Source organism: Gossypium hirsutum, chromosome D10, assembly GCF_007990345.1.
Source record: "Gossypium hirsutum isolate 1008001.06 chromosome D10, Gossypium_hirsutum_v2.1, whole genome shotgun sequence".
Taxonomy (NCBI): domain Eukaryota; kingdom Viridiplantae; phylum Streptophyta; class Magnoliopsida; order Malvales; family Malvaceae; genus Gossypium; species Gossypium hirsutum.
The window spans coordinates 18,128,511-18,156,183 of NC_053446.1; the positions used below are offsets into that span (position 1 = coordinate 18,128,511).

At 33.5% G+C, this 27,673-nt stretch overlaps 1 protein-coding gene across 2 annotated transcripts; it reads right to left on the bottom strand.

Annotated features, from left to right (window-relative positions):
- Positions 1-6,098: 6,098 nt before the first annotated feature.
- On the bottom strand, positions 6,099-9,632 carry LOC107914492 (probable serine/threonine-protein kinase PBL7). 2 transcript variants are annotated; one of them, XM_016843422.2, is made up of 6 exons: positions 9,131-9,632; positions 8,394-8,632; positions 8,029-8,164; positions 7,129-7,387; positions 6,871-7,003; positions 6,099-6,676 (listed from the first exon to the last, which is right to left on the bottom strand). In XM_016843422.2, exons 1-6 carry the CDS (start codon positions 9,312-9,314, stop codon positions 6,446-6,448), a joined length of 1,182 nt encoding a protein of 393 aa, XP_016698911.2. In that variant the 5' UTR covers positions 9,315-9,632; the 3' UTR covers positions 6,099-6,445. The 2 variants fall into 2 exon arrangements, with proteins under 2 accessions (XP_016698911.2, XP_016698910.2); XM_016843421.2 differs by having other exon boundaries at positions 7,093-7,387; positions 9,131-9,627.
- Between the last annotated feature and the right edge of the window lie 18,041 nt (positions 9,633-27,673).

Here is a 27,673-nt window from a genome sequence, read left to right on the forward strand (position 1 = left end):
CAAAACACTTCTAACCTATTTCTAAATCCCTCATAACTCTAAAGTCTCTTTAAACCCCCCAAACCACCCACTTTTAAAACCCCTCTTATCCCTTATTATTTTGCTATAAATTTTTCCTTTGTTTCACTATGTGCAGGGATTAACACACCACACTAAGAGGGCAAAAACAACTAATTGTTACGAGGAATCCTAAGTAATCAATTGAGGTTAAGGGTTCCTATTTGGTTTTTAATGTTCCATTGCATATTGCTTGATTTCAATTAGTTATTCTAGTGAAAGTATACTAACAATGCCTCATAGAAAATCTAGAAAAACTAATGTGCAAGAGACACCTGTGGTCTTGAATCCCTCTAAATTCTTAAACGCAAATGTAGAAAAAAATTTCTTAGAACTTCAAGGAAAAACATTTATACAAAAGAGGAGATTTGAGTCATCAATGGTCTTGTGCAAGGAAATTTGGTCATTAGTTCGGTACCATAGGTGGGAATACTTTTGTGAAACCCCGAAAGTAAATGTGGTTATCTCAATTGTTCAAGAATTTTATGTTGTAATGAGGGATCGAGAGGCTAGAATACCTTATAAGGCCATTCGGGAAACCGTACGCATTACTCCTCGAGAAATTTGTTAGTTTTACAATGTTTCATACTATGAAAACGATTTTCTTGATAATAAAAATCTAAACACTTTTAGGGGCATAGATATGGATGACATTGTAAAATGCTTAACTGATGGGAGGGGTGCATAGAACCACCGACCGGATATCGAATTACCAACCAATTTCAATCAAGCAATTATATTTCCTATAACTAAGATGTGGATGCAATTTCTTTGTACTAGAATTACACATGGCATGAATGTGTCTAATGTAAACACTTTTTGAGCTCTTTTGTTGTATGGAATCTTGTAGAAAAAAATAGATATGTGCTGACAGATGGATCTATAGTAGCATGATGCAATGTATAAGCGGCCAGAAAGTTGAGGTTTTCTTTACCCACCTTGTGATGGCGCTATGCAAAAAGGCCAGGGTTCTGATGAAAGAAAACGAGCAGTTTATGAGACAGAGAAAGAGCTTAATAAGAGATTCTATGTGCACACAATTCATTGAGCTCAACCGAAAACAAATCAATGATTAGAACTAGAGGAGAAAACAAAATATGAACATCCCGACTTCTCTAAAAAAAGGAAACAAAAACTCAAAAAAGAAGTGGAATCTCAATTGTAGAATGGATAATCAGATGGATGTAGGAATCGAGACCGGTCATTCAAGAGTTTTCACGATAAAATAATATTAAAGTACCAAATTACTCGTAAAAAAATATGGATCCGGATCATTCTATGCTAAATTCGAGGAGCAAGGAAGTGAAGTTGAGGAAGGGAGTAGAAGTGAATAAGAGGAGGAGGAGGCCACAGAGTAAGACTTTCAGGATGAGAAGGATGACGACTATGAGGCGGCATTCCAGTCACAACATATTACGCAAAAAAACTCATCATTTATAGTCCAACCCAACATGCACATTAGTCGAGTGAAGGCTCTTCTCTGAAACACATGTCGAGAAAAGAAAAAGCATCAATGGAGGGGGCAATCGCCCTATTTTGAAGACTCTGACGATTAATAAACTTTTTAATTATTTTTAAGAGTTGTAAAACTTAATTTCGATGATTTTTATTTTATCGTTTTAAGAGTAGGATTAAAAGTATATTTATATATATTTTCTGTTTTTGCATTTTCTATGTAGGAACCCTACATTAAGGAAGCATTATATACATGAGCTTTCAACAAATAAGGAAGCACCCACCAGAAGACTACGACAATGTCACGATCAATCGGATAACTTTCTTCCTTATATATTTAGCGGCCGCACATTAGGGCTAATGTGCTATCTAAAGTGTGGGGGTAAAATAGGAAATTTTTTTCATGCTTTTCTTTTAATTTTTCTGGTCAAAGTGTGCTTGAGCTTGTAGAAATACAAATGATTGGTTAGGAGTATGTATATAGGTTGATTGTATTTACTGTAAATTTGACATGATAGTGAATGATTTTAAATTTTCAATTATTAAACTAATAAGTTCTATATATTACACTGTAAATAAGTATTAAGTAATTGAAAATACCATATGACATAAAAAATATAGGGAAACGAGCATGCTAGTATGTATGATAAATGGTTAAATTTGTGATTTATTGATTGATTAAATTTGTGAATATTAAGACACCTAGGGATGACCTAAGGCATTTTTGGTATAACCAAAAGCCAAAAAGTTAAACCTTATTCATCAATCCTTAGTACCTATTTTGAGCCAGAAAACGCTTCTTAATGAACCTTCATTCAAAACCCGAGCTAAAATATCAATTTGTACTTGTCCTTTTTCTTTGGTCTTGGAATTACACGAATTTAGACATCTAACCATATGTATTGAGGGATAGGTAGATACATCATGGCGATTTTGTAAAAAATAGAGTGAAATAGGAATGAGCAATGTGATATTTTGACTATAGGTAGTCAAAATGTGCAAAACAAAAGAAAATTTTTTAGTATTTGAGCAATGAAAAACAAAAGCATTGTGAAGTGAGATATGTTGGAAAAAAATCAAAAGTGACTCAAAAACAAAGTCATAACATTAGAAATCTCAAATTATTAATGCACAAAAACTCCTGAGCTGACCGTAGTTACTTTATCATACTATGACTTCCTACATGGAGAAATAAGGAATATGAGAGAAGGCGAAATGAGGCAATGAGCGAGCAAGGGTTATTAAAGGGGAGAATAGACAACAATGTGATGTGTCAAACTACTTTCTTGCTTGAAACTATTTTGATGCTCCTTGTTTTTTTTAATTTCATACCAATTTTAAGCCTCAGAACATTACAAGCCGAAAAGCCCTATGTGACTTAGGTAGATCTATTCATGAATTGACATTATATTGAGTTATCACAATAATGATTGTTTGTATTTTGCTAGGATAATTAAATTGCTTTTATGATTTATCGATAGATCCATATATTTGAGGACCTTACTGTTTGTATACTTTGTAATATAGTGAACTTAAGTGTTTGAAACTGAAAATGGTAAGTAACTTATGTATCATGCTAGAATTATATGTAGATATAATTATTCTTAGTTATGTGTTCCCAAAACTAGTCTTTGTATCATACTTGTTCAAGAGTCGTCTTTTATTTTCGTTTTTATCTTTCTTTGCTTGAGAACAAGTAATGACTTAAGTGTGGAGGAGTTTAATCTGTTGCAATACATTGTAGCAAATTAAACTAGTTTTCATACTTAAAGAGCTAGAATATGAGCAATCTTATTAGGTTTTATTTAGTTTTTTTACTTTAATTTCAATTTAATAAAAAGTGTGATTTGAGCTGATTTTATGACCTTAGGGGGCGAAGGAGGCCTAAGGGAAGACTATCGTGTTTGACAAGTGTGCAGGACACCATTCGAAGGCATTAGAACTCGAGACTAGTCGCCATGTTGCAACACGAAAGTTCAAACGTTGCAATATAGGGAGCAGAAGGCCAATATAACTATATTGCCTTTGGTGTCGCGACATAGCTAGTGGATGTCGCGGCACATCACTGAAGTTGAGCCTGAGCTAAGCAAACTGCCTTCAGTGTCGTGATATAGTTAGTGTATGTCGTGACACCGGACCTATACGAAAAAACATTAACTAGATGAGGGTATTTTGGTCCGCACAATGTATTTTAACATAAAACCATTAGCTAAACTAAGGCTAAAGACGACGACCAACCCTAACATTATAAATAAGCTCATTAAACACTCGAGTGATCATCTCTTCAGTAATTTAGACTTTTTCCTTTCAGTTTAGTTTTTAGTTTTTAGATTATTTTATATTTAGGATTTATTTTCGTTCGTGTTCTTCGGAGAATCTGATTTGTGGATTCAACGCAAACTCTTTATGGATTTCTGCGCTTCATTCAAATGCAATTCAAGATTTTTCGTGAACTCTTAATCTTGATTTGTTCTTTATGTTTATTTATTTTATCAAGTTTATATTATTTATGGGATCCATGAGGAACTAATCCTCTTATGAGGGATTAGTGAGTGGAAGTGTGATTAATTAATTTCTATATATGGTTTCTTAGCAGATCAATTGTTTGGGATAGAAAGAACTTAAACCTTAGAAAGTCATCTAGGTGAGAATTAACTTAAAATTGGTATTGTCTTTCCATGAACCATTTACCTCAATCCAGTCTAGACTGTGAGGTTGAGAGATAAGTGGTTCTTGCCAACTCGTTAGGTTAGTGGAAGATTGAGAGATCCTAATAGGGTAATGCCTAGTTGATTGAGTAGAAACCCAAAATAGGAATTAGTTATGACCACCGAAGCGAGCTAGTCACCCATGCTTAGATTCGATTGAGTTTACAAATTAGTTCTTCGTTTTTCATTCTTTTATGCATGTTTATTTCTTTTATTGTAAAAACAAATAATTTTCACTTTATATTTTGCCGTATTATAATTTATTTACAGTACTCGCCTCCCTTAAGTACAATCCTTGGAGTACTTACCTACTTCATTGTAAAAACTATATTACAACCTGATTTATATACTTGCAAACACCGCCTCAATTCTATATTTTTAGTAGCAATATTCACACTCTGGACGTTAATACGTCCGAAGGCAGTCAATAGACACTTAAATGCTGTTACGAGTTGGAGTATGACTTGGAAGCCCACTAGACGGTGGTTATGTGATCATGGGTTCAAGTTTCGCATCACCAGAAGTGGATGCTTTGTAGAACCAATACATAAGTTTGAGATCATAATTGTATGGATAAACTTAGGGGCTTTCCAGTATAATCCATTTATTCTTTTTCTCCGTCACCACCAAAGGCATTATCGACAAATATTATTGTGATTAAATCCCTCATTAATAACTACAACTATTGTCACCTTGACTCGACCTCCAACTTCTTTCCACCACCACCATCACTCACCCCCTGATAAGGCTCTTGTATTCAACTCTATCGCCCTGCTTTTGGTGGTGATGGAGAAAAATTATAACTTAGTTATACTAAAAAGTCCTTGAGTTTTCCCCTACGATTATCATCTCAAGCTTATGTATCAGTTTTACAAATCATCCTCTTCTGGTAAGGTGGAACTCGAACTCGTGATCACATAACCACTATCAAGTGAGTTCCCTAGTTATACTCCAACCCGTGATCCCATATTAACATCCTTAACTAGGAGCCCTAATTATACTACAACTGATGACCATATAAGTGTTGCAAACTCAGAGCTTGAGTTGCAATGCATTAGACTTCTAAGGCAATGGTTCCATCCCAATAAGAAAGTAGAAATATATAGGTCTCCCAACGCTATCGCATCGCCGTCAACTGAAATATACCTTTAAACTTTCACAATGTCTACCTCAAACACAAACACAATTAAATTAACATCCTCATATTTAAAACCTTAAACCATAAATACCCTAAAAAATCTTAAAAACCCTAATTCCAACTGAGAAAAAAAAAGGTGAAAACATGTCCAACAGGGCACGTTTTCATGCAAAGTCAACTAAAAATGCATCCTATTGGACACACTTCTACCTTCTCTCTCCAAAATCGATCAATTCCGTTAATTTTTTTAAAACTAACCCTTTTGCCTAATTTAACCCTTATTTTATGGTGACTAACAGGATAATTACCCTAAAAATATTTCACTTGATAACTTTCAAATCTATGTTCTTTTTGCTATCTAAATCTTTTTTCTAAGTTTAAATTATATTAGGATTATTATAAAAAGTCATTTTTTAAACATCCAATAAAAATAAAAATGGGTCGCATTATACCTTTTAAAAAACTTCTAACTAATATATATACTTTTTAACACTAGATCATAAAAAATAGAATTAAATAAAACTAATGTAAAAAAATTAAATAAAATTAGCAAACAGTAATAGTATTGCAAGGTTTAAGTTTACCTTTTTGTTCATCTAGATTTATGAATTATTGTATGACGGGTTAAAATTTAGAAATTTAAGATTTATGATTCTTGGGAAAAGGTTAAAACTGTACCCAACATATAAATTAGATGCCAAAAAAGCCTAAATACTACACTCCGTACACCAAATGCCAGATTGGTTTTAGGCAACATTTCTGAAATGAGTTTTATTAGTTTCTTGGGGGCCTGCATATAACACTAATATATATTCAACCAAGAAAGATGGGATATAGCTTTGTTTCAACCCTATCTACCATCCTTGGCTTCAATTGGTTTATAAAATCGATGGAATGTTTGTTGACCACAGCTTTAACACAGTAGAGATATATGCGGTTGGGGCTTTCTACTGATAAGAGCCAACCATATTATAGCAGTCTAGACTTTCATCTCTAAGTTCAGCTAAGGACATTTGAACTTCGGTCTTGATTATTCTCATAACCCTACCTAACAGGGAATGTATATCGGGATGTAGGAGACTTTGCACTACTGGAAGGTCGAGCAGCCACCAACATTGGCTGTTGACCTGTGAGTTTTCACCAGCGGAACCAGCGACTGGACAACATCTGCCATCAATGGCCTGTAGTCAGCTTCTGGTTGCACACACATAGCAGCAATAGCTGCAACCTGAATCACTTCTTTCATTGAGTATTGACCTTCTAGTGTTGGATCCATTATCTGGACGACCTTCTCCCTATCTGTTAACTGAGGCAAAGCCTGTGCCATATACAACACACAAAAACTGAAAAATGACAGATAGAAACAGATGCAAGAATGCACCAGTCACAAAACAAAGAAGACATTAATGAGGAAAGTTAGACCAGTGTAGAACCTTAAGTAAATAACATAAACTTAACCATCTTAGAATAACTTACAAGACTGAAAAAGGATTTATAGCTCAAGATACTCACCCATGATACAAGAACACCTTCCCCATGAGGTCTCTTTGCATCAACTGGTACTCTGCCTGTAAGCAACTCCAAAAGAACAACACCATAACTATACACATCTGATTTTGTAGTTAGATGTCCAGTTAAAGCATATCTGTACAGCAAGGCAACCAAACCCAATATCAAACAGGGCAGCTAAAATCTGATAAGAAAACCATTAAGTATTAAATTAGCAACAATAACCCCTCCACTTTGGAGTAAGAGCTTGCTATTTCATACTCAGGAGCAACGTATCCCTGGGTGCCCAATACTCGAGTTGAAACATGTCCGCCTGCTTTGTCTGATCCAAGCTTGGCCAGTCCAAAATCAGAAACTTTGGCATGGAAATTTTTGTCCAAAAGGATGTTACTGCTCTTAAAATCCCTGTGAATCACAGGAGGGCTAACGTGTTCATGGAGATATTCTAATCCCTTAGCCACTTCCAGAGCAATTCTCAACCGGGTTTCCCAGTCCAGTTTTAAGTTTACATTGTTAGAACCTGCATTTTGAATGCAACCAGTAAATCAGTTGTTATGGATACAGCTCTCCCATATCAATCATTCTTCCAAACTGAACTAAGCCTGATCTTGTTTCAAAAAGGATGATCAGAGTTTTGACATCATGATGTTACTGAGCTCTTAAAATAGTCACTGATAGAGTGAAATTCAAGCTTGTACATGATCTTGATTGATGAAACTTAGATTAAGCATCTGACAAATGAATAAACAAACATCATTCAAAGGCAGAACACCTAGATAAGCTCTAGCATTTCTGAAAACTCAAGATCATTTTAGATAGCCAAAAAGGGCTAATGATTTTTTTAAAATGTCAAATTCAGAAGGATTTTAGACATCAATCCTCCCACACTTGCTAAGACAAGATTTTACAATATCCCAAATTTCTTTCAGGGCATTCCCATTTGTGCTTCACTTAGCTTTGGAAACTCCCCATAAGTGCATGAACATTTGTCAATTTAAAAAAAGTGGAAAGCAAGAGTTGCAGAAATGTGGTGCAAATAATACCAGCCAGCTTTTATATGCTGAAGATAAATCTTGATTGGAATAATAAAAAAAGCTTAATTAACAGCTCATGTACATTGAAATTTTAATAAACAAAGGTTACTACTAAGTACTAGCTTACCATTAATGGGATACAGATGTTCCTGCAGACCACCATTTGCCATAAACTCGTAAACAAGCAGTTTACGACTACTATTTGAGCAATACCCAATCAAATCCAACAAATATGGAGAACGTATACGTTTCAGCAGTTCCACCTACAGTTGTATATGGTCAATCAATTAGTATAAACTCACCCTAAAATAAAAGGAAAGTTAACACAAATGATATCATAACTTCATTAACTCATTTTATCCATTTTTTCCAGAAGAAATATAAAGAATGAGGTAAACAGAATGTATATTGTCGACGGGTTAGCATGGCACATTTGAAATACAGATATCAGAACACCAGAAAAGTGCACTTAGAACAGTATTCATAGCAGACCTCCATTTTAAATTCTTCTTCTCCTTGCTTCCCTGCCTGATCCATTAACTTGACAGCAACTTTCCTGCCATTACTAAGCACTCCCCTGTATACGGACCCGAACCCACCATGGCCAACCACATTAGACTTGCTGAAACCACCAGTGGCTGAATGTAACTGCTTAAAAGTAAAGACATGAAGCCCTTCGTCCATAGCAACTTCAAGATCGGTGGAGCAAGCTTTGTCCTTAGAATCACCCACTTCAGAGACAAAAGACCAACAATACATCAAGTTGCATAAAAGGGAACATTAGGAACCGAGTCATGCTAAAGCAACAAGCTCACTTTATTGATGACTACTTATACATCAGGCCCTGACTACAAACCATCATAAGTCCGAGTCCCCAAAGACCCAAAATAATTATTGTCAAAAGGGTATAATCAACTTACCATCTTTTGGGAAGCACTTCATCGTGGGGACGAAATTAAACAAACAAATAAAGGTAAAAAGAACTATATAAGAAACAGAACAAGATGAATCACATATATTTTTCCACCTTTTTTTGACAGGAAAAAGAGGGAAGAACAAAAGATGAACTAGTCCTTATGAATAGTACAAAAAGGGAATGCATTTTCCCCAATAATCTTCCTATATTCGCATCTACTACACCGTCATCATACCCAACATAAATATACAAGAAAATGAAAGCAGAGAAAAGAAAATAGTGTAGTTTATTTAAAATATTATGTAGACAATACCAGTAGAGTGGGATTTGGAGCGCTTAGAGAGGACCTTGTTACGAATATAACAATAGTAACTAAAAGCCACTAAAAGCGAAGCAACAGCCACTGAAGCAAGCACTACAATGGCTACCAATGCAATGCGTTCTTTCCTCCTATAATACGAATATGAAAACTCAGGATCTTCCCCTCCTTTCTCCATTTTTGTTCTCCTTTTTCCCTTTGAAACCTAGCTCGCCTCCGACCATAAGAAAATGCCGGTGTTATTTGAACTTGGAGATTCTCTCTCTCTCTCTCTCTCTCTCTCTCTCTCTCTCTCTCTCTCTCTCTCTCTCTCTCTCCCCTTTCTTCTCGCTGTGTCAGACACCAGGCTCAGTGAGTTTTACTTTACTGTTTTTTTCTTCTCCGACTGGCGCGCACACAAAGAGCTTTTCCTTTTAGTCCTTTCCTTTTCTCTGCATTTGCATTTGCATTTGCTACCTCAACTTAAATCATACTTTTCAAGATTACCACATTTATAAAGCTAAATATTTATATTTGATGCACCCGTACTTATATATATATACACTTCACCATTCAATCATATCATTCCACTATTACTAACAGTACGTTTGGGTGGGTGGCATGAATAGGGGACCCATTTCGAGTCTAGGGAAATGATTATTCCGTAATTTGGTTTAATGAATTGAACGAATGACTATTTTTCACTTTTATAAAAGAATGACTATTTCACTCAATAATAAATAACATATAATTTCAATACAAATTCAACCAAACTTGAATTGGTTTTTTCACCATCATTCTCGCATAGGGGTTTTGAGCCTTTAAATTCTAGAAGTCTAACAAATAACCAAAATGAGGATTGAAGCGATGGAAGACCACAAAAATAATGCAATGGAAGCTAAAGATTATTTTTGTAAACTAGGTTTATTGTTAAGTTTTTTAAAAATACCCAATAGGAATTTCATAAAGTTTCAACAATGGTTGATAGTGACAATAACGACACTTGTGATCGTGATGAGCTAAGAGTGAAAAGATTTTGGAAAAATCAAAATTGGTTCATTAAAAAAATTTGAGAGAACTAGATAAAACTCCGTAGAAGTGAAAGAGATAAAGTAATATTAAAATAAAATAGTAGATTTTTAATAATATATTTAAGTATTTAAATATAATAAAATAATTTTAAATATGATTTTTATATTTATTTTTAAACTTAATAGATTAATATATTGTTAAATAATTTTTTTTATTATTAAATATAAAATGTTAAAATTATTTATTTTCAAATATTATTTTTTACATATTATTTATAAAGTTATTAAGAAATAAATCATATTTTTATAAATAATATATTGTACTATTAAATATATTTATAATATATATTAATAAATTATAATATTAAATTTTTCTACATATATTATTTTTATTATTTTTCTGAATTATATTAATCAAATTAAATTTATATAAACATTTAATAATAATAGAATAATAAAAATACTATTATTTAACTTAAGGGTAATTTTATCATTTAACATTTATTACTTTTCTATTTCTTACCATCAACCTAACCAGTCTATTTCATTTAATCAACCAAACAACGTAATTTATTATTTTTATGTTCAATTTTTATTTTGTTCCATTTCATTAAACCAAACATACTATAAGTAATTAGATTTAAAGTGGGTATGGATGGGCGATTGAGTGCGGTACGTTTAGTTTACTTTTTGTCTCACTCTAAAATATCTAATTTCACCGCCATCATTGTTTTTATACTAATCGCATGTAAACACACCACCCATCCAAACTCACCCTTAAACTTCTTTTACATGAGTAGTATTTTACAATTTTTTAGTATAAATATAACATATATTGTGAAAGAGGAGTAAAGTTTTGAGATTTTAAGCATTTAGATTTAATTCTCATATATATAAAAATTATATGTAAATTAATTAATTAGTTAAGTTGAATTAATTAACCAGATTGATTTTAGTCGATTTAGTGTTTATAACAATTTATTTTATTTTATTTTATTTTATTTTGTTAATGTAATTAATTAGTTTTAATTTAACAAATGTAGTATACATTAAACATTAATTACACTAATTTTTTCATATGATGTTTAAAGTTGACAATATATAAATGATATTTTTTTATAATAGTAATTCGAACTTAAGCTTTGAAGAAAATGAAGGCTACAACTTAAGTTCTTATAAACGATATCAATGCCTTATAAAATTAGCATATATTATAAATGATCATATTTGATAACATATATTATAAAATTGACATTTGATCACATTTGACAATTAATTTTGAAAAAAAAAATGTTTCTAAGACATCTATACTTTATACTTTAAAATTATTTAAGAATAGTTAAATTTCAATTTTGATCCCTATATTTCGTTCATATTTGAGATTTAATCTTTATACTTTAATTTTGACTTAATTTAGTACCTCAACTTTTATAGTGTCATTAGTTAGTCTAAATATTTTATTGTAATTAAAATGTTGAGGTGAATTTTTAAGAATCGCTACCACCGTTAAAATTCTCTATTAAATTCAAGTCTATTATAATGTCATTTTTTATTACATGAATACCAATAGAGTATTTCTTTTTTAATGTCAAAATGCCACACCGATAAATTTAACATAAGGATTTTAACAGTGTTAACAGATAGACCTAAATTTTAATATTCGAAAAGCATAGGAATTAAATTCCTGAAAATAAAAGTATGGGTATTAAATTCCAAATATATGAAGACTATAAGAACTTTGAGCTTATTGCAACATTTGAATTTTTACTCTATAATTTAGTCAAAAAAAAAGTAATCAACCTAACGTCAATTTTTCTTAAGAACAACATTCCAACAAAAAAATATTTTATCATGACAATTTCTAATGAATATTTTTAAGAAAAATCATATAAGTATTTTTAACGTTATTTTTATTGTTATATGACTATCAAGTCATTATTTTTTTTTTAATTTCAAAATGTCATGCCAGAGAATTCAATAGAAGAATTTTAACGATGTTAGCAATTAGACCTAAATTTTTAAATTCAAAAAGTAGATGACTATATTCCTGAAAATAAAAGTAGGGAGACTAAATTCTAATGCATGATGTGTATAGCGACTTAGAACATATTTTAATCTTCAATTTTTTACTTTATAATATGACACAAATAAATAATCAATTCAACACGAAGCATGGACTGAGTACCATACTAGTATAAGTAAATGAGAAGTGTTTTTAATTAAATCTTAACTTAATTAGCATCATTGTTATTATAACAATTAGAATGATTTAAGTTTGAACGTGTTTAAGTATATTTTCCCTCTAATTTAAGGGTTAGGTAGAAATAATAGAATTAAGCATAAATATTTTACAACATTTGATAATGAAATACTTCTTAAAGTTTGCATTATATATATAAATCTTATATTTTATTGTTTATAGAAAGTAGTTAGGTTTTTTACTATTTTATAAGTTTACAAGCATATAAAAATGTGCAAGATTAATGTTAACGAGGTTTTAGTTTTATTAATTAAGGTAGGGTTTTAGATTTTTGAGTATTTATGTTTGAATCTTATCGTATGTAATTGTGATTATGAGTTTTCGGTCTTATTATATGTTTTGTACTAATTTGATTTTATACAATAGATATACAAATATATAAGATTATTTATTTTCGTTGTAACAATATTAAAATTGATAAAAGTATCAACAAGGAAGGAGATAAGGAGGAGGATGTGGTGGTGTTGAGAAAGGCTGGTTCATCCTATAGGATAGAGAGTTTGAAGAGAAAAGTGAGCAAGGAAGTTGAGAATGCAAAGAAGAAAGCTGAGGACAATAGGGTGGCTAGAATGCTTAAGAGTTGATCCATTCTTCATCGATCTGGGGATATATAATGGAGATTTCGTGCTTGGAGATATTACCGTCATTGCAAAGTACATGGGGGGATGTATGTGATGGGACTCGTTCTGTTATTCATTGTAAATGACAATAAAAGGTTGTTATGTTCAGGTAGGGTTTGACGGCCTAAAAGTCACATTCTCAATAAAAGAGCGGGTGCCTTGAAGAATGAATGAGTTACACAAGACCATTCCAAAGGAAGCGAAGAGCTCGTTCATAAGGATGAGTGACTAGGGATCATTTCAGAGAAATCAAGAGGTTGGGTAGAAACAAACCTTCCGAGACATTAGTAATCTGATGACTTCCCAGACAACAGAGAGGAGGGTGCCAACGAGCATCTCTCCAATCATTTCTCATGTTAAGGGGTATAACAATAGTGATAAAAAATAATTTTGTTTTATTATTTACTTTTGTAATTCTTTAAAAAATATATATTAGAATGTTTATTGGTCATACATGAAAAGCACTTACAATTGGAAGTGTTTTTTTGAGTTTTCCCTAAAAATATTTCCAGCTAGAAGTGTTCTACCAAAATTGGCCCATTTTCATAAATTTTAAAAAATTTAGCCTATTTCAGTAATTTTTAAAAAAAAGTCTTTATTTTGTATTTTACCCTCAAATTTTACAGAGAAATTGGAAAAAGAAAAACTGTGACAAAAACAAGAAAACATGAAATGTAAAAGGGTTTTAGAAAAAATATGGTGTAAGGAATTAGTTATAAAATAAAAATTGCAGAGCAAGACAAAAACACTCCACTCCCCGATGTCTACATATTGCTATTATTTTTCTACCTTTTCCCTTTTCACATTGTCGTTTCCGTCCTATTATTTCGATTTCAATGAAATGGTGAGAATAAATTGACTGAATTGCCATTTTCTTTCCTACCTGCAAAATTGGCGCTTTCTTTAGTCAAATCTTGTCCTGCCGTTTGATTTGGATTTTTCGCATCACCCAAATCTCATTATGGTTTCATTTCATTTAAAAGAAAAAGGAAAAACCGGGCTATTTTATCAAAATAACCTAAAAAATTTTGATATTTATGAAAATGACCCAGGTTTAAAAACAATCATCAAAATAACCTAAAATGAACAGTAAAATAGGGTTTTGTCCTATCAATGGCCGGCACCACCTGGTATTTTGGACCCATGATTGCCTGATGATTGTGTTAGACTTTAAAAAATTGAATTTTTTGGTTTTGGCCTGTCAATGGCCGGCACCACCTAGGAAAACGAAAAAAATAAAATTTTTCTGGGTGCTGGCCTGTCAATGGCCGGCACCACCTATACGAAAAAAAAATTTTGGTGCTGACTTGTCAATGGCCGACACCAACACGAAAAAAAAAATTTTGGGTGCTGGCCTGTCAATGGCCGGCACCACCTATACGAAAAAAAAATTTTAGGTGCTGGCCTGTCAATGGCTGGCACCAGTATACAAAAAAAATTTTAGATGCTGGCCTTCTAATGGCCGACATCAAACTTTATATATAGTGGGGGCTTTGGGTTCTGATAGTGTAAATGGAATGAGAGGCATCAAAATGAGAGTGTTTTGTAGTATATCATCAAATGAGTCTTTTTGGAGTGGATTGTATATGGAGTTTTTCGTAGTGTACAACCGAATTTTGGGGTTGAATTATATACTGTCATATTTTAATGGAGTTGAATTATATACTGTCATGTCTACCCTAAAGGTTATGCCATTAATAGTTGGATGATTATTTGCACCATAGATGGCTAATCGAGTTGTCCAACGCAGATGGACATTATCTATGGTGCAATAGTGTTTATTCCGCAATGAGTTTGTGGTTGGAACCGGTTGGTAGAGTCTCCATGCAAAGGTATCTCATGGGACAATGGAATAAGAAAAGGTCTAGAGCAGAAGACGATTAATTGCGAAGAAACTAGTACCGATGCAACGTAGACCTGATTCAAGTAGAAGACGATTAATTGTGAAGAAACTAGTATTGAAAATAATTGTATTATTTGTTAAGAATGTTTGTATTTTTTTTATATTTGTAAATTTAATATAATTGTTTAGGATTTAAGGTTTCATTTTTATAATTTCGTGTAATAATTTCTTAGAATGTTTGTATTTTTTATTTTTTATATGTAAATTTAATTTAATCTGTAATATATAAAGTTTGAAAATTAAATTTTTGTGTATTAATTTTACTCATCTGTTTGTAGTTCATTGGGTGTTTAAATTTAATATATTGCATATTATTTTTGTTTGAAATTTATATTTTTTGTATTAATATTGTAGAATGATTGTATTTTATTGTGTATGTAAATTTAATTTGTCGTGTAGTATTACTTATTTGAATTATTATTTTTTAAATATTACGAAGTCCTTTATTCAAACAAATAATTATTTTAGAGAAATTAAATTAATACTAAAAAACAGAAAAATTTAAAAATAAAAGAAATATTTACAGAACAATTTTAAAATAAAGTAAAAATTAACAGAAAAAAATTAAAATTGTCGCGATCCCGAGGACGTCCCAGTGCTGGCGTGTAACGGTTTGGATGCCTCAATCGGCGATGCTGTGCACCTTGCTGAGGCATTTAATAATTGCTCGGTTCGGCATCCGGTATCCCGTCTGGTGTACTTAGAAAGGTAGAATAATCGAATACACTATAATCGGGAGTTAATTGGTATTGCGTGACCGGAGGTGCCGATGGAAAAATATCCTCAGTGGTGGGTGTACATGCTTCGGGATGGAACTCCGGGTGGTATGAGGATGATCCGAATCGTGTTGAATGTTGATGCTTGAGGTCGTCACTAAAAATATCTTCGAACGATGGAGGAAATTCATGCAGCGGATCCGGATCCATAAAGTGTGATGATGAGAGTGATGCTTCATATTGGGCCTTAAGATCAGGGTTCGAGGTAGTATTGGACTCGATGTTCCCGAATGGCAGAACTCGGTTACTACACGACTGTGCGTTCCTTGGTTGCCATCGAGAAGATTCAGGTTGCGCATCTGTTTGGATCAGCATGTACTGAACTTGGAATATAAAGGGTTTCCCATGTGCCATATATCATGTTGCGTAATTGGGCGTAGGAGAGAACCCTCCCTATAAGACATACAAGGAAGGGCGCCTCGAATGTCGCTAATTCCACAGAAAGATATACGGTTCATGTTCTTGCGCCCAATTTAAAGTGTCTCAACCCGAACCCTTTTTATCCATTCCGTGGACTTCTTTGATGTCGACGGGAGGGTTCGGGATAGGTTGTGCGCAACCGAACTGCCTCAAAACCCGACCTCCATCGTGCCACTCCACCATATAGAAATGAATCAACGGCACATTTGACACGAAATATAAACTGCAAAATAAAGACAACACGTTATTTTTTTTCTTGTACAATTATAGTATTTAAAAAAGAAATATTCAGAATCGTATTTTACGCCATCCCCGGAATGAGTCTCTATCATCATACAGTACAAAGTACGGTGAACGATCGCCCGATTCCGGGTACAGTTTCCCATTTAAAAAAAGAAAAATTATCAAATTATTTTTCCTCGTGCAAAAAATAAGTATATTATGGTATACAATAAAAAATAGATGGAAAAATTTAACTACATATTTACCTATTAACGAGTGGCCAAACATACAGTTGGTGGGTCACTGATGCCAGAAATGGCATTCGGTATAATGCTAAAGACTGCAGTAGAAGGCAGCAACCGCCCATTATTTTCGTAGACGGCTTTGCCGCTCGACAAAGCTCGCTGTATAAACACTGCAGAGCCCTAACTAAATCTTCCAGCAAGCTCGAGATCCTCTAATAAGGGGAGATACATTATTGAGACTTTATTTTGATTAATGTCCGGCAAAAGTATCCCACCTATAAGTTGAAGAATGAACGCTCTTGTAGCGTAGATAATGTCCATCTGCGTTGGACTGCTCGGAAGATGCTAGAAGTTTTCTTTTAACCAAGTAAATTTAATATATGTTAATCGTCCTTCCTTGTTTTTTGGGGGCACCCTTCCAAGTAACCGCTTGCAAGTGCCCCACGGATCGGACACTCTTCTAAGCCCAGTCACTGCTTCGTCATTTATAGACAGCCCTAGTTGGACTGCTACGTCTTTGCAGTGTAATATTTACCTCCCCACATGGGAGGTGGAACGTATGTGTCTCCGGACGCCATCTTTCAACTAATTCCGATATTAAATTGGCCCGTAGCTCAGATATCTTAATGTACGCGGCAACCCCAAAATTTGCGACATTCAAATACGATATAACTCTTCGATCAGGAAAATAACCAGGATCATGCAACCGGGGTCTCACAATTCTATACAAATCCTGCATTTATAGTAAATATTAATGTTATATTTATCGTTTTAAAAAAATTAAAAGAATATTTAAAATTAAATAAGACATTTTATTTCTCGTTTACCTTATGCACAATGCTTGCAATGTGGTCGTTGTCATTTAAAAGAACATTCGGATTAGGATCCATGGAGTGATCGGCGGTCGTCGACGGTAGTTGACGGTGAACAGCGACGGTCATTTGCGGTGGTTGAGGGTGAACCGCGGTAGTCAACGAAGTTACCTATTTATAGTGGTGGACCATTTAGCTGAAGAGCAAAATTGAAAAATGTTCAACATTTCAATCCTTTCTTTTTTCATTCAATTTTATTTATTTCAATTTCATTTAAAAGGCTGACACCTTTTTTTTTTCCATTTATTTCATTTAAAAGGCCTGACACCTTTTTTTTTTTCATTTATTTTATTTAAAAGGCCTGGCACCTTTTTTTTTTCATTTCATTTCATTTTTTTATTTCATTTCATTCTAATTTTATTTCCATTACCATTTCCCTTTCATTTCATTTAAAATATTATCTTTTTTTTTTCAATTTGAACTTATTTTTTTCTCAATTCATTTATATTATTTTTTAATTTAAATTTAACTTTTTTGCATTTCATTTTATATTTAAATTTTCTATTTTCAATGCAAATTTATTTTTTTCTCATTTCATTTTATATTTAAATTTTCTATTTTCAATGCAAAATTATTTTTTTCTCATTTCATTTTATATTTAAATTTTCTATTTTCAATGCAAATTTATTTTTTTTCTCATTTCATTTTATATTTAAATTTTCTATTTTCAATGCATATTTATTTTTTTCTCATTTCATTTTATATTTAAATTTTCTATTTTCAATTCAAAATTTTTCTCCTCATTTAAATTAAAATTTTCCCTAATTTCATTTAAATTTAATTTACTTTTAACTTTTTTCTCTTTACATTTAAATTATCTAATTTTTTTTTAATATTTACAATATTTTTACAAGAACATGCGCTCAATAATATATCACTCGTCATCTTAGAGTCTAGCATTACGAGACGATTGATCGGAAACGTAGACACGATGTGGGCATGTTGATCGATTGTGTCCGGATGTTTGACACACAATGCACAGTTTGGGTTCACTCGTCTCCCTAACATCCATGTCCTTTCGAATTCTTGTTGATTGTGGTCGACCTTTAGGATGTCTGCGGAGACTACGGTCAGGCACCATCTCGAAAATAGGCGGTGGAACTTCCCAGTTTGAGACATCAGACATTATAGGAAATTCGTTCCCCCATATATGTAATGTGCGTTGTAGCGTGTAGATCTCGTCTATGAATTGTTCAACATTTAAGTTTGCTCTCGCACACACTGCATGAACATACGCACACGGATATCGAAGAGTCTGAAATATCATGTACTCGCATCGCCTGTTTCGCAGATCAACTGCGTATGACCTAGGTGGAAGACTTGAACGACGGTCGATGTACTCTTGAACTCAGAAAGTCTCCAAGTCGCGCGAATACAGTTCTGCGTTCATTGTTTGTGCCCTTCGACTATTTACCGTCATGGCTTTTGGACGGCCTCTACGTACATGTGCCCGACCTCGATCTGCTTAGCTTGTCTCAACCCTATCTTAGGCATCAATGTCGCCAACCTATAGAATGTTGCTGAAAATACAGTAGAAATCAGGAGATGGCGTGTACGCCTCAATAGAGAGTTGACCACCTCTACCAGGTTAGTCGTCATCTGCCCATACCGAAACCTCTCATCGTAACTTTGAGTCCATTGCCAGTTCTCTATGCTGCCCAACCATGTCTAGAGATTTGTTGGTAAAGATGATATCTGAGATTCAAGCCTTGCGAACCTCTGCCTGAATCTTCTCGGTTCTAACTCATGGGCTGCATATTTAATTTGAAATCACCAATTTAAAAACAACAAAAAATTTGAAAAGTAATTTTTGAAATAAATACAAACAATTTTTTTACCCATGTTCACGAGTTCTTTTTTCCAATCTTTATTCTTATAATCTCTATGAAAGTTTGCAGCGATGTGCCGGATGTAATAAACAGACCTCTATGGAACCCCCGATTGCCTTATCGCAGCAAGTAATCTTTTCGATCTATCTGATATAAGGCAAATGTTGTCTTCTCTGACAATGTGCCTCTGCAGATTTGTGAGGAAAAATTCCCAAGACTCGAAGCACTCACGCTCCACGATGGCAAAAGCGATCGGAAGTACATTTCGATTGTCGTCTTGTGCAACAGCAATAAGGAAGATTTGTGTGTATTTGCCATACAACCATGTCCTGTCCACCTGCATCATCGGCTTGCACTGAGGGAAGGCCTTAACACACTTTTCGATCATCCAAAACAATAGGTGAAAAACTTGTTTCCCCGATTGTATCTCCCCGTCAGGGCCTTTATACAGCAGTGTTTGCAAATCAGTCATTGTCCTCGACACATACTTCTGCATCCCAACTATCCACCCTTAAAGCTCGTTGTATAACGCATCCTAGTCACCATACAACTTTTCCATCGCCATTTTCTTTGCCCACCATGCCTTTCGGTACGACACTTTGTACTTGAATCGAGCATGCATATCCGTAATAAGGACGGACACTTGAAAGATGGGCGACTCTTTCACCAAAGGGATGATGCAATTGCATATAGTTTTTGCATCTACCTTTCTATGGTCTTGCGACATACGAGTGGACGTGCATGTCTGTGGACCTTCTAGTTTCCTTATCATCCACATCTGTGTCCTCTGCATTAACGCGCCTCGGACACGCCATTTATAACCACTCGACACTTTCCAACATTCTCCTACGTACAAAGACTGCGTCAACTTCGTTAGTTTATAATCCACACCTAACTTCAAGCTAAGTTGTTTTATAGCATGTAAACAGTCTTTTTTGTTATCAAATTGTTGTCCTACAAACAACTATTCTTCGTCGAATTCATTGTCAACTAGGTGAGCCGGCACAATATTTGTATATTTCGGGATCTCGCGTGCAAGAGCCACATCAGGATCTACGTCGGTCATGAAGGACCCTGGATTATTTCTTATAACTATACTATGGCCCGTGTTTTCGGTCGAATGGGGGTTCGCATTTTCACCCTCTACCAGCCCTTCCTCGTTTATGTCTTTAGGGATGTCATCCAAATTGGGGTCACTAAAATCATCGTTGGGATCACAGTAGGACTGATCATCATCACCTATACATATTTGATAAATTTGGTACCGGGCATTGACAAGCCAGCACCCAATTTTTTTTGTATAAAGGTGGTGCCGGCCATTGACAAGCCAGCACCCAAATTTTTTTTTTGTATAGAGGTGGTGCCGGCCATTGACAGGCCAGCACCCAAAATTTTTTTCATATAGAGGTGGTGCCGGCCATTGACAGACCAGCACCTAAATTTTTTTCTTTTCGTTTTCCTAGGTGGTGCCGGCCATTGACAGGCCAGCACCCAAAATTTTTTTTTTCGTATAGGTGGTGCCGACCATTGACAGGCCAACACCCACAAATTTTTTTCGTTTTCCTAGGTGGTGTCGGCCATTGACAGGGTAGCACCAAATTTTTGTGTGTGTGTAAAACAGTATGATATAGTTTAAAAAATACACTGGTGCCGGCCATTGACAGGCTAGAACCAAAAAATTCAATTTTTTAAAGTCTAACACAATCATTAGACAATTATAGGTCCAAAATACCAGGTGGTGCCAGCCATTTACAGGCCAGAACCCCATTTTATTGTTCATTTCAGGTTATTTTGGTGATTGTTTTTAAACCTGGGTCATTTTTGTAAATATCAAAATTTTTTGGGTTATTTTGGTAAAATAGCCGTAAAATCGCATTACGGGATATGGACGATGGAGAGTGGTTGTACTGATAGGACCAAAATATAAATATTTTTTTAAATAAAAACATATAAATAGTTAAACTATGTTTTTGTTATGTTTATTTTAAAAGAAAAATTAAATTAATTCAATTTAAAAATTTAAAAATTTTAACATTTGAGTTTTAGTTAATTGAGTTACTCAAGTTATCGGATCAATTTGATTAAACAGTTTGAGTTAATCAAATTTAAATTTTAAAATTCAAATATTTGAAAATTCAATTAACCTCAATGACATCACTTTGAGGTTTAGTTATTTTCTATTTTGGTGCAAGTGCTCATAGTCAATTTCTAAAATGAGTAAATTAGTTCTTCAACTTTTATAAATATTAAAAATTCAATTAATCTTAGTTTTAAAAATAATAAAATATTAAAATAATCTTATAAAATTCTTGTTATAATAAACACCAATAATGACAATAGAATAATCGCAAAATAAGAAAAAAAAGAATATACAGATTTAACGTGGAAACTCTTTCAGGAAAAAAACTACGGGTAAAGGAGAAGAAATTCACTAATGTTGAAAAACGAATGATACAAGAGGAGTTTCGACTACATCTATTTAAGAGTTAAAAAAACTTTATTCTAATCAATGTTAAATAGAAGAAGTGTAGTTCTATACGGATTCTCGATCTCTCGCCCCCACAGATCCCTTTATTTTGCCACTGTATTTATTTCTTCAACATGTGACCGGATTCAGGTCACACAAACTCTAACAATCTCCTTGACATGAATTCTCAACGAACAAGTTCTCCACCTCTTCCACGAAACCCCTAAAGGGGTATTCTTCAACAATAAACACCAATCAAGTCCAAGCAATGCTCAAACTTGGTTATAGGAAGTAACTTAGTTATCATATCTGTAGAACTATCATGAGTACTAACTTTGCTCACAACAATATCACCACGGGCAATAATATCACACACAAAATGATACTGAACATCAATGCACTTTGTTCTCTCATGAAACACTTGATCCTTCGTAAGGAAGATGACACTTTGACTATCATAAAACACTGTATTGATCTAAAGGTCTTTACTAATTCACCAAAGAGTCTCTTTAACCAAATAGCTTCTTTACAAGTCTCAGTAAACGCTATGTACTCAGTTTCAGTAGTAGAGAAAGCAACTGTAGTCTGCAAAGTGACTTTCTAATTGATTGAGTAGCCCCCAATAGAAAAAAACATACCCTGTGAGAGATCTTCTTTTATCAAGTTCTCTAGTAAAATCAGAATCAACATACCTAATGACTCCATCTCTAGTCCTTCCAAACTATAAGAAAACATCATTAATACATCGTAAGTATCTGAAAATACACTGAATTACTTTTCAGTGTTCTTTACCGAGATTTGCCATGTATCTACTAACTGCACTAATTGCATATGATAAATCTAGATATGAGCAAACCATAGCATACATGAGAGATCCCACTGGACTAGAGTATGGAACATGTGACATGTAGTCTATCTCATCATCTGATGTGGAGACAAAATCGATAGAAGTCTAAAGTGGGTTGCTAATGGAGTATTAACAAGCTTGACACTCAGCATATTGAACTTGTAAATAACTTTCTCAATGTAACCTTTTTTAATTAGGTACAATTTACATGCTTTTCTATCTCTAAGAATCTCTATCCTGAATATCTTCTTTGCTGCTCCTAAATCTTTCATCTCAAATTCTTTACTAAGCTCGACTTTGACCTTTCTTATATCTTCTTTATCTTTGGCTGCTATCAACATGTCATCAATATAAAAGAGTAGATATATAGATGAACCATCACAATTTTTCTTAAAATAAACATAATTGTCAAAACTGCTTCTTTTGAAATCATGAGTAGTCATAAATGAATCAAACCTCTTGTACCACTGTATAGGTGACTGTTTTAGGCCGTAAAGGGATTTTTTCAGCAAGCAAACATAGTCCTCCTTTTTTGAGACTATAAAGCCTTTTGATTGTTGCATGTTAATATCTTCTTCAAGTTCTCCATGCAAGAATGCTATTTTCACATTTAACTGTTCAAGCTCCAAATCATTCATGGTCACAATACCAAGTAAGGCTTGAATCAAACTATGTTTAATAATAGGAGAAAACATATCTGTGAAGTCTACACTGGGAACCTAACTATAACCTTTTCCAAATAGCTTCGCTTTTTACCTAGGTTCTTCAACTCCTAGAGTCCTTTTTTTTCTTGAACACCCATTTACAACGAACAACCTTTTTACCCTTAGGAACCTCCACTAGGTTCCACGTTCAATTCTTATGGAGTGATTTCATCTCTTCTTACATGAAAATCATTTACTTTCCTGAATTTTCACAACTAACTACTTCAGAATAAGTAGATGATTCTTTATTTGAATCTATATCTTCAATCACATTTAAAGCATAAGCAACTAGATCAACCTTGGTAAACCTCTTTGGAGGTTTAGTTTCTTTTCTAGGTTTGTTCTTGGCAATAGAATATTGTGATTCTGGCTGTGGTAAAGAAGCAACTCTACTCTGAGTTTCTGTACTAACTTGAGTAGTAGACTTTATTCTAAATCCTGGATCAATTTGAAGCTCCACCTACTTCACATTTGTGTTTGATTCATATTGATCTTTATCAGAAGAGTCTTTAAGGGGTAAGTTAGGCAACATAGTAGTTTCATAAAAAATAACATCTTTGTTAATTACAACTTTTCTATTTTCAAGGCACCATAACTTATACCTTTTAACACTAACATTATATCCAAGAAAAACACACTTAATAGATTTAGGTTCCAATTTACCATTATCGACATGAGCACACACAAGACACCAAAAAATCTTCAAATCAGAATAATTGACAGGAGTACCAGACCATACCTCTTGTGAAGTCTTTTTCTCTACGGCCGGATATCGATTAATCAGAAAACATGTAGTAGAGGCTGCTTCAGCCCAAAACGACTTCGGTAAACAAGCATTCGACAATATACATCAAACCTTTTCCATGATTGTTTTGTTCATTCGTTCTGCAACTCTGTTTTGCTATGGAGTATGGCGAACTGTCAAGTGTCTCATGATCCCTTCTGATTTGTACAATTCATTAAACTCATCAGAACAAAATTCCAAGTCATTATCTGTAAAGAGGTGCTTTTATCTATTTTGTATCTATTTCTCGATCATAATCTTCCAAGCCTTAAACGTGGAAAACACATCACTTTTTTACTTTAGGAAGAATGCCCAAACTTTTCTAGAAAAATATCAGTGATCGTCAGCATATAATTAACGTCACCCCTCGAAGGCATTCTAACTGGTCCCCAAATATCAAAATGAATATAATCCAGCATTCCCTTCGTGTTATGGGTTCCTCTGGTGAATCAGACTCTCTTTTGCTTCTAAAAAATACAGTGCTCATAGAACTTCAATTTGCTAATGCATTCTCCATCAAAAAGTTCTCTTTTGTTTAATTATGTCATGCCACTCTCACTCATACGCCTTAGTCGCATATGCCAAAGTCTAGTAACATCATCACTTTACAAGGAAGAGAAAGCAGTGACTACATCACCAGTAATAGTTGAACCCTGCAAAACATATAACTTGACAGTTTTACTCTGCCCTATAACACCTCAAATAAGGCCTAAGAGTTTTAGGGGTATTTTAGGAAATTTAGCCTTAGAGTGTTTGAAATTTTGTGACATGGCATACCGACAATGTTTTCAATTATGATTTTTAGAAAATTAAATCAATTTCTGAAAATGAGTTTTAAATACCTTTAATTTTGAAAATAGGACTAATTTATAAAAGAGTCAAAATTGAGAGTTTTTATGAAGCAATTTGACCAAATGTCCAAAATCAACCTAAAACCCTATTTTCCAAATATTTTTCACGTCAACTTCTTCTTCCTCATATTGGTGTCATCCTTTTGTTTTCCCTTTACTTTCTAAATTATTTTTTACTTCTAATTCCTAATCCTCTTTGATTTCTATCACTCTTGAACCTTAAACCTCTATAAAAACCAAGAAAATCACCCAAAAGCTTCATCATCTACATCTTCTTCTCCAAACGTGGGTTTTTTTAGATTAGCTTCAAAGCTCGTTTTTCTTCCATCGAAGGTAACCATTTGACTTTTTATGAGTTTTAAATGATAACTAGTCCCTTAACCTGAATTTTTAGCCATTGAAATGCATGTTTTAAATAACAGCCAAAAATCAGGTCTTAAATGGTGAATTTCAAGATTTTGCATAAAAACGTGGTTTCAAAGTGTTTTTCAATTAGTTTTAACATGATTAGAAGGTTTCTAGACTTACTTTAAAGTTTCGTTAAAGATTTCTTGAGTTTTAATGAATTTTCGGAAAATAGCCATAAAACATGTCGAAAAAGTCAATATATTGAATTGAATTATAAAATGAATGAAATTAGTTTCAGGTGAAAAGATTAAGTATAGATTGAGATATTCAAATTTAAAGTTTGTTATGTTATAAGTTATGGTTACATGAGAACTAAGTTTAGGCTTATGTTTTGTATGCTTGTAATGAGTCATTGGCTGATTTTTGGATGTATTCTTGTGTGAATATGTTGTGTTGAAGTTCTGGATTCGATAGAACCTTCTACGAGTAGAGATAAAGGTAAGGAAAAACTAGTTTGAGCTTTTGGCTTTTCAACAAAAGCGTAATTGGTAAGTGTTTGAGATAATTGCTTGTGGACATGATTCAATGCATTATTTAGGAATTTAGTAGTAGCCTAAACACCTACTCTAAATTCTGAGTGTAATTTTTCTCATACCTATGTTTATCTTGTGAATTATGTACTTATGTGATTGTGAATATGTGATATGTGGATATGATAACTATAGTGAAAGTGCAAATGTGTACATGTTATGTATATGTTAGCGACAGTGTTTTGCTAAAGATGCAAATATGCAGTGATTGTGCACGGATAGTCGGTAAGTTATATGTGTTTGATTCTGGATATTTTGGCCTTGTGATTATTGAAACCGTTGGATATAGTTGGCATGCCATAGGATTGTGAGTACTCACTTATAAGTACAACAATTTTGGGCATTGAGGCCCTAGAACATGTTGGAAGGATAAGGGAATGTGAGCTAAGCTTCATTCAATGAGACATGTGAGGGGAAATATGGAAAGTGTTAGCTTTATACTTCACTTTTGGGACATATTTGACTCTATGAGTCTATGTTTGGTGTGTTGGAGATCCGTGTATCCAATGAGTGATGGTAGAGCTCACTTTTATGTTTCAAAGCTCAAGTGCCAAATTATCTTAAAATGTATATATGATATATGTCTAAATGAGGATGTGGTATGTGGTTGCTATGTAAATTATCTTAAACTATCAATATATGTGTGTTGTGATATGTGTATATGTAACATGTGACCATTATGCAATTTATCTATAAACCTGTTTTTGAGTATTGCAATATATGCTTGAATGTTATGCGATTATATAGGTATTGCGATATGTGCTTGAACATTATGCAATTGTACGCGAATGTGATATATGCTTAAAAGTGAATATGTTTACCATGTAAAAGAGCTAGTAATAATGCACAAGTAAGTATAATATGACACTAGAAATGGAACTGTTGAGGTTATGTTATATTTTTGTTTCATTGATGCTGGATGAATTGTCTGCATTGTGGTTTTTTTGGAGCATTCACTGAGCTTGTTAAGCTCACCCACTCCCTTCTTAAACTTTGCAGATTAGTTGTGTGCCGGTGTGAGTGGTGTGGCTTTCCAAGGGGTGATCCAAGCAAGTCCATTTTCGTTATTTGTAGGTGTTTATTAGTTGGTTATGTTTTGGGAATAAGGTAATGTGGTAGTCTTTGTGCTAGTATTGGACATAATATTTTGAGTTGCCTCCATGATTTAATTGCCCTTAGGATTTTGGGATTTGTTTCGTAATATGTTAATTGTTGCTTGGATTTGCTTTTAATGTTATTATTATGACCGTTTCGGTGTTTATTTAATGATGATATGATAGCATGTTGAACTGGTACGAATTGGAATGGCTTATATGCTTAAAAATGTTGTATTTTTGAGGTCTAGAGCAGAGGTATCGATAATCGAGTTTTAAAATTGATACCTCTGTGTTTTGAAACATGCAAGAAGTCAGAATAGAGATTTTGTATCGATACCTTTTCTCGAGCATCGATACTCGAGGTAAATTTATCAATACTTAACAAAAGGTATTGGTATTTTTCGAGACTTTAGGTTTTTAATCGAGAAACATAATGCAATTTTGGTACCATTTTTTCAAGCGGTATTGATACCTCTTGAGCAAAATATCGGTACCATGTCTTTAGTATCGACACCTACGTTGATGTTTTGAGATTTTGCTAAAACGGACCATATGGATGCTTAATTATTATTTTAAGGCTATTTGATGTATGTTAGCATGTAATGACGATAACTAAAGCTTAAGATAAACTCTAAACTTGTACGAATGTTAAAATGGAAGACATTTTGTTAAAAATGAGCTTTTACTTGTAG